The sequence below is a fragment of the Salvia splendens genome, chromosome 12 (genome assembly GCF_004379255.2).
Source record: "Salvia splendens isolate huo1 chromosome 12, SspV2, whole genome shotgun sequence".
Taxonomy (NCBI): domain Eukaryota; kingdom Viridiplantae; phylum Streptophyta; class Magnoliopsida; order Lamiales; family Lamiaceae; genus Salvia; species Salvia splendens.
In genome coordinates this window covers 13,693,431-13,701,962 of record NC_056043.1, presented here as the reverse complement: position 1 = coordinate 13,701,962, position 8,532 = coordinate 13,693,431, and the positions used below count along the sequence as shown (strand labels likewise).

At 36.8% G+C, this 8,532-nt stretch overlaps 1 protein-coding gene across 3 annotated transcripts; it reads left to right on the top strand.

The window, feature by feature from the left end:
• The first annotated feature begins 1,251 nt into the window (after nucleotides 1-1,251).
• Nucleotides 1,252-7,507, top strand: LOC121758952 (calmodulin-binding transcription activator 4-like). 3 transcript variants are annotated; one of them, XM_042154414.1, is made up of 12 exons: nucleotides 1,252-1,464; nucleotides 1,971-2,096; nucleotides 2,189-2,304; nucleotides 2,875-2,963; nucleotides 3,537-3,582; nucleotides 3,869-4,295; nucleotides 4,409-4,534; nucleotides 4,609-4,835; nucleotides 5,283-5,920; nucleotides 6,025-6,583; nucleotides 6,846-7,136; nucleotides 7,209-7,507. In XM_042154414.1, exons 1-12 carry the CDS (start codon nucleotides 1,455-1,457, stop codon nucleotides 7,281-7,283), a joined length of 2,730 nt encoding a protein of 909 aa, XP_042010348.1. In that variant the 5' UTR covers nucleotides 1,252-1,454; the 3' UTR covers nucleotides 7,284-7,507. The 3 variants fall into 3 exon arrangements, with proteins under 3 accessions (XP_042010348.1, XP_042010347.1, XP_042010346.1); XM_042154413.1 differs by having other exon boundaries at nucleotides 1,959-2,096; nucleotides 4,621-4,835; XM_042154412.1 differs by having other exon boundaries at nucleotides 1,959-2,096.
• The last annotated feature ends 1,025 nt before the right edge of the window (nucleotides 7,508-8,532 follow it).

Here is an 8,532-nt window from a genome sequence, read left to right as displayed (position 1 = left end):
GGCAAGCCCTTAGGAACTTTGGCTTTCCGTTCTATCTTGAACAAGATGGATTTTGAGAGTTTATACAATTCATCTTGAAGGGGCATGTGAAAGATGATGAACCGTGAAAGCAGTGAAGAATCTTGAGCATATACACGATGGAATCAACGTGGAAATGCTGCCATGCATGCAAGACTCCGAATCCATACATGAGCTCGCTAGCTTCCTTCTTATGCTCACTACATGTGCCATGTCAACCAAGATATTTTGGAGGAGTTAGTTAGTTATAGAGTTAGTTAAAAGATATTTAGCAAAATATCTTCCTTGTTTAGCTCGCTTAAATCCTTTTATAAGTAGTGTAGTTCACGGCTTGTATTTTTTGAATTCTACAATCAATAAGATTGTTGTTTCCTTTCTCGGATCATATGAATCCATATTATCATTTTCTACACCTCAAATACATTTCCTCTTTGAGAAGGGTTTTTCATGAAAATAAGGTAAATAGGGTAGTTATAAGATTTTACCTCTCCATTGATGAGGAGATAAAGATACTTCTTCAAAATGGAAATAAGGTATAATACCTTCTCAAATACCTCTTCCCTTAGAGAATGATTTTTCATAAAAAAAAAAGGTAAATATGGTAATTATATTAGTTTACATCTTCATTTACCTCTCCCATTGAAGATGCTCTTAGGTCCAATCGCCGCAATGATTGTTATTCAATTAGTCATTATCCAATAACTATAACAGTTGTAAAGTTAATACTCCCTTCGTCGTACGAAGTTTATCCCATTTTACCATTTTCCCATTTATCCTACAAAATTTATCTCACTTGGAATCTATCCAAAAATAAATACTCCCTCCGTCCTACTTTAGGAGTCCCGGTTTACCACTTTTGGATGTTCACTTTAGGAGTCCCAGTTGGAATATTCCATAAATTGTAATAGGCCCCACATTCCACTAACTTTTTTTTACTCATGTTTTATTATAAAACTAGTATAAAAAGTAGGACTCACATTTCATTATTTTTTTCCACCAACTTTCCTTTATATTTCTTAAAATTCATGTCGAACTCAAATGGAACTCTTAAAATGGGACGGAGGGAGTATTAAACATACTCCTCAATCTTCTCAATATGGAACTCTTATTGCGATATATACTTCCATTTAATACAAGTTAAATAATATCTTAATCGGAATAAACTTTATGGGACCGAGCGGAGTATAAATTTATGAATGATTGAGTCCTTGTCGGTAGACTTTGTAACAACTTCATTTTTGGGTGTATATGGATATTTCATCGAAACTGTAGAATTTGTAAACAGAAATCTAATCGTAACTCTTTAATTATATTTTGTTTAAATCGTAACTCCATTTGACTAAGCACCTTCATTTTTTGACTCTGGTCACTGGTATCTGTGTTGATCGGCGCTCTGTGAAATCGGTGCTTGAATTCGTGTGTTCTTCGTCACTGCGATGCAATCAGGTGAATTGATTTAATTCATCATCTCCTTTTCATTCTCGAGATTAAATTTTGTGTTTTTCTAATTGCTCGCTCGAGTTGACAACCTGAAAATTCCCTTTTTGCCGAGGCTAACTAAACTTCTATGGTGTAGCTATCGTCAATCGAAGGCATGTGTACAGTTTACCTTAGTTTTGGCGATTTTCCTTTCTTTTTTTTTTTATGATTCCACTGTTTAAGCAAAACGAGGCTTGATAAATGTATACCGCTGCGTTCAGCAAATAAAGAAACATTTATTTGTATTACTAATATTTTGCTACTGCTGAATATTCAAATAGTCTTTATTCAGATAGATTTTGGTTCATTAAACTTACACATGTCGACTGAATTTTTTTTGCTGGAATAGAAGTGCTGAATATTTTTTCCAGTGGTTACTTAATTGGATCTAGTTCTAGGCCAGGAGTGTGATTCTTGTATGCTCAGATGCAACTGCTTTGGACTTGACAGAGATGCAAAAGTTATTATTTCAGGATATGATATAAATCATCTGGGAAGAGAAGCTCAAAGTCGGTGGTTAAAGCCTGCTGAAGTATGTTTCATATTAAAGAATTATGCAGAGCACCAGCTCGCCCACCAAGTTCCTCAGAAACCTACTAGTAATATTGAAATCTACTATTTTTTATCAGTATAGTTTTTTTCCAATTATGTTGAGAAATACATTTTTGACTCCTATGATATATCTTAATAGGTGGATCTTTGTATCTGTTCAACCAACGAGTGCTGAAGTTTTTCAGGAAAGATGGTCATAGTTGGCGTAAAAGGAAGGACCAGAGAACCATTGCTGAAGCACATGAACGGCTCAAGGTTTCTGATTTAGCTCTCATTTTTCTTTTATCTTTGAAGTTTGAACATTTGTCCAACATGGTCAGTGGAAAGGTGTCCTCTTTGAGTCGATTCCTGAGCCAGAAACTAGCTCCCATGATAAATTTATAAAAAAACATTTTCTATTAGCGTGCAAGAGGTTGGGATAAAACCTGTATTATTAACCTAATGTTTATGTTTATTAGGACATTGTTGGGATATTTGAGTAGTTAAAATAAGGCCATCTTCTGCTTTTTTCATACTGGTCTGCCGTTAACACCAAGTGATTAGAAATATGATGAAAATCATGAAATGTTAGCCAATCTGATCCAGAAATAACATGCACCAATTTTTAGTTTCTAATGTGTAGTTGAAACATAAGTTATAGAACAACCAAACTGTGATTATGGTACAGAGGTGCTTGCTTGATGCTAGCACCATGTCAAGCTATAGGTTAACATAGCATCTGCTAGTATAGTACTATGTCTGATGCTAGGGGATCTAATTACATATTGAGCTTGCTAGGTGTGGTTGGTTACTCTGAATATTTCATCGAAAATTTGATATTTCCAGGTTGGAAATGCCGAAGCCCTAAACTGTTATTATGCTCATGGAGAGGAGAACCCTAAGTTTCAAAGACGAAGCTACTGGATGTTAGATCCGTAAGTTTTGACATTTATACCACATCAATTTTTTCCCCGTTTAGCTCTTGCCAAGGGCAGTGATTGAGGCTAATGATACAGTTTTAATATTGAGTGTTTCATCTTGATTGTATACTCAGATCTTTAGTTCTTAAGAATAGAAAATAATAACTTACAGACAGATAAGCACCATTCCTGATTTATTTTAACCTATAGTCACCGCTGGGTGGCTGTGTGAGACCACATGTGTGCATGTTTGTGTAAGTTATTGCAGCAAGTTTTCTTTTGTGCCAGGGTATATGATGCAACTCAAAGAATTTACAATGATTACTTCACTTCAATATAAACGATGGAATATGAAATATATTGATAGAAAAGGTAACATATACAAGATGAACTACGATGTACATTCGATCAATAGCTACGGATCTGCGAATCACCTCTCAACACTCGACTTCTCATAAAATTCAGAATGATCTATACAAAGCTGAACTATTCTATTTATTCTTCAACACTCAACTTCTCGTAACATATGTGATTATAATGTAAACTATTGCAACTTCATATTAATTAGTAAGTTTATTTCTGTAACAGGGCATATGGGCACATTGTTCTTGTGCATTACAGAGATATTCGTGTGGTAAGTTATCTAGAGTTCAACCATAGGCATATTAACTACAGTTATTTCTTTTCTTTCTTTTTTGACTACATAGTATTTTGTGATGCTGCTGCTGTTATTTGAAATAATTTTGAAGGACATTAAAATGGTCTTTGCATATGTTGAAGCTGTTTTGGCTTCCCTGATGGCTCAAAAGTTTCTTATTCATGATGTAAATACTCGGTGTATGCTTTTAGACAAGCATATTTTAATAGGTTTGCCTGCTTAAACCCTAGCATGATTTACCCAATTCAGATGTGGAATGCAGGGAAGGGAGAATTCTGGATCAGCATCTCAGCTTCCAACATCATCTCCTTCCACCTTCAGTCTTAATCCTGCATCTTTTGCATCTGAGTTGCCAGACCCGTCCTTTGTCATTGGTGAATCTTATGAATTGTATCATAATGATTCTAGTCCCAACTCAGTGGAGATAAGCTCTAGTCAAATTGTCAACAATCATACAATGAACCGGTCAGAAGAGAGAGCAAATGAAGTAAGTGGTTCTTCACGGCCGGATACGGATCACACATTTGAAAGAATAAAGCACCAACTGAGTTTAAATGATGATGAAGAGACAGTATTTAATAAACTCTACTTTGTGATTGAGGATTCAAATGATCTAGATGTTCTGCGGGAATATGAATTATCTAATCTGAAACCAACGAGCACAGGCAACATTCATCCACTAGAATCAGGTTTTTATTGTTTGTCTGTTTCCTCAAGTTCTAGTTGAATTATTCTCGCTGTGGATATGATTAGTTAAAAACCAGAAAGGTTGCTAGGTTGCTAATAGGACGTGACTTTTTAGATAGTAGAGTTCAACAGTACCAGAAACCACCAGGAACTGATGTTGACATTTGGAAAGAGATGCTGGATGGCTCCAAGAATTTTCCAAGTGCAGAATCACCACCACAGTTTGGAGGGCATGAAACTTGTAAGATTTCTTACATGAAAATCTTTGGTCTATTACTTTCCATATAGTATCATTTTGCGACTCTCTCACCCCAGTTACCCTGCCAGCTTCTTTAATCCTTGAAGAAGTAGATTCACAAAAGCATCATACATATACTCCTATACCACATGCTTACCATCCAGCCTGCAGTTTGCCGGTATTTTACCAAGATGGATTGGAAATCTCTCTTGACAACAATATAAATTTGACCATTGCCCAAAAACAGAGGTTCACTATCCGTGAGATATCTCCAGAGTGGTGTTATACCTCTGAGGGAACAAAGGTATGTATCATAAAGATTAGATTCAGCAGTTAATCTTGTAATTTGTTCTCTGTGTACGTGTGCACGCCTGCATGTGTGTTGCAGTTACTTGCGTCTTACTCAGTATGTGAAGCCGCCAAGAATTATAATCACCAAAACTGTGTAATAGGCAACTTTTGTTTTGGTCTTTCAAGACACTCTCATGTTTGTTTAAGTATGTATTTTTGTGCTTCTGTTTTGTTATTATAGAAAAATTAACTACGTACTTTCATGATTTGTTAGATACAATATAGTTACTAGTCCTTTCCTGTCCTATGCAATTGGAAAAATTAACTACTTACGCTCATTCTAGACACTGCCCACACACGCGTATGCATGTAATTTTATCACTAGAGTTCATTTGGAGCTTTATCAGTATTCATATGAGACTGTCAAGTTGTTGACCCAAGGTTCAAATTATACTTGTAGATTATCATTATTGGGTCTTTCTTCTGTGATCCTTCGGAGTGTGAATGGGCTTGTATGATTGGTGACGTCGAAGTTCCTGTCCAGATCATTCAGAAAGGCGTCCTCTCCTGCTATGCTCCAGCTCACTTGCAGGGGGAAGTTAGTATTTGCATCACTTCTGGAAATCGAGAAGCTTGCAGCGAAGTCAGGGACTTTGAATACCGAGCCAAGTCTGAAGTGTCCACGCACAGTGATATAACTGGAACAGAGGCTTATAAGAATCCAGATGAACTTGTGTCACTTGTCAGATTTGTTCAAATGCTGCTGTCGCAAGCCTCTGAATCAAGAACCGATGAGGATTCATGGAGCCAAGTCATTGATACAGTTTTGGTTGGTACTTCTACATCATCAAGCATTCTTGATTGGCTTCTCCAAGAACTTCTGAAGGACAAATTGGATATATGGCTTTCATCTAAAATACAAAATAGTAATGAGAAAGGCTGCTTGTCTTTATCCAAGAAAGAACAAGGTATCATACACATGGTTGCCATATTAGGATTTGAATGGGCCTTGCAACCAATATTGAACTCTGGAGTAAGCGTTAACTTCCGCGACAATAATGGCTGGACTGCACTTCATTGGGCTGCACGATATGGGAGGTATATTTATTTTTACTCCAACCTTTGCTCAAGAATCTAAAGTTGTATAGTTACATCCTGTGGCATTGAAGGGTCTAACCCAGTTTCCAATTACTTTGTGACAGAGAAAAGATGGTGTCTGCATTGATTGCATTTGGTGCATCGGCCGGTGCAGTTACCGATCCTAATGCACAGGACCTTACTGGAAAAACACCCGCATCAATTGCTGCTTCCTACGGTCACAGGGGACTCGCAGGTTATCTCTCGGAAGTTGAATTAACCACTCACCTGACATCCCTAACACTGGTCGAAAGCGAGCTTTCTAAAGGCTCCGCCGCCTTGGAAGCAGAAAGAACCGTAAATAGTACACCATCCTCAGACTACGAAGATGAGGGCTCCCTCCGGCAGACTCTAGCTGCAGTTTGCAATGCTGCTCAGGCTGCTGCACTCATTCAATCAGCATTCCGTGTTCATTCATTCCGGAAGAGGCAGCAGTTGAAATCAGCCATACCCATTGGTAGAGATGAGTTTAACGACATTCAGGGGCTTTCAACTGCTTCAAAGCTGGCATTTCGCACCACACGCGACAACAACTTGGCTGCAGTATCCATACAGAAGACATATAGAGGGTGGAAAGGGAGGAAAGATTTCCTCTCACTGCGCCAGAAAGTTGTCAAGATCCAGGTGCGTCGTATACATAATAAAGATATACTCCATTAGTCTCACGTTACTTGACTTGTATTCCATTTTAGGCTTCTCACTTGAGTCATTTCCCTTTTATGACAAGAAACAACACATTTATTATCTTTTACTTTATTAAAACAATAAACACTCATTCTTTAATTCCCATGCCTGAAAAATGCATCAAGTGACTCGGAACAAAGGGAGTGCAAGAAAAGGGATGAGTTTTGAATGAGTGATGTGGTTGGATGTGTTGTATGTGCAGGCTCATGTGAGGGGCTACCAAGTTAGAAGGAACTACATGGTTTGCTGGGCAGTTGGTGTGCTGGAGAAGGTTATACTAAGGTGGCGGAGGAGAGGAGTGGGTCTACGGGGATTCAGGGCAGAGCTAGAGTCCATCGACGAGAGTGAGGGCCAAGACATCCTGAAGGTGTTCCGGAAGCAGAAAGTGGATGAAGCCATCGATGAAGCTGTGTCAAGAGTGCTGTCCATGGTGGAATGTCCAGAGGCGCGTCAGCAATATCGTCGTCTTCTTAGCGAATACCGTCAGGCTAAGGTAAATGGTTTGTTAGTTACCACCATCTAAACTAGCTATAACCCATATCCATCCATCTGTTGTTATTTGCAGGCTAAACTGCAGAATGGTAATGGCATCACACAATATCCCAACGTGGAAGATAAAGACACTACACTAATCGACTAAACTAATATAATTGCTCTATAGATAACATAAATTACACTACTGACCTTTATTTTCTCTGTAAAGTGTAAATGCATGTGCTTATGTTGTAGGAACAGTTGCTCTGTATTTTACTAGTAATGTTGTAGATGTTGAGATTCTAGTCAGAACACAATAACTCATTATGTCCTCACAGCTTCAATTCTAGTAACTCGTATCAATAAAGGGATTCAACAATCTTCTCAGAAGTCAAAACCATTGGAGGAGCAATCAAACTATTATAGTACATGTAAATTTTCCACTTAATATTATTCGACCACAACAAAAATACACAGTTTCGAGTAACATGGATGAAATGTGCAGTCACGGCCATAATCGATACGTGCTTCATGTAGTATAAGATAATAGTAATACTGTAGATGCTAAATGCATTATGGGCTTATGTATTTTTAATTGTGTTTTAGCTAATACTCCATGTTCATTAGGCTAAATCTGAGATATTTGATCAATTATATCTGAATTTATGTGATGATTAATATTATAAATTAGATTATGATAGGTATAATTTAAAACAATAACAAATACTAAAAATTTTATTCATAAAAATGATAACTTTATTTACAAAGATACTAATGGTTGGACTTGGACATACCAATTTATTTTACTCCCTCCGTCCCTACTAAGATGATTCATTTCTTAGTCGACACGAGGTTTTAGGAGTTGTTCGTTAATGTGTTTAATTTGAGAGAGAAAGTGTGGGTATAACTATTAAATAGAGAGAGAAAGAGAGTTGAATATTTGACTGGAGAGAAAAAAAAGTGGTTGATGTAGTAATTAGAGAGAGAAAGTTACTAAAAATAGAAATGTATCATTTTGGTTAAAACTGAAAATGAAAGTGTGTCATCTTAAGGAGAAAATATTCAGTGGTCTAGACATACCACGTGGCATGATGACGCGGTGTATCCCACTAATTAAAACTTGTCAAATCTGAGAAAATATTCAGTGGTCTAGACACACCATGTGTCATGATGACGTGGTGTGTCCCACTAATTAAAACTTGACAAATAGGAGTAGTAGTAATATAGGAATTAAAATATATAAGGTATCTAGTTCTTATAAATAGAATACAATTTTAAAATATAAAACATTTCAAATTACAATATAAACTATTAATTCACATATATATAATACTAATATATTTAATCTTTTTTTCCTTATCTATTCACATCATTGTAAGACTAATTTATACTCTTTCCGTCCCCAGAGAATATGC

Excerpts from the sequence above, each read along its gene's own strand:
- LOC121758952 (XM_042154412.1), top strand. Across the intron at positions 2,305-2,874 it reads AAGCACATGAACGGCTCAAG|GTTGGAAATGCCGAAGCCCT; the intron begins GTTTCTGATTTA and ends TGATATTTCCAG. Across the intron at positions 4,836-5,282 it reads ATACCTCTGAGGGAACAAAG|ATTATCATTATTGGGTCTTT; the intron begins GTATGTATCATA and ends TTATACTTGTAG.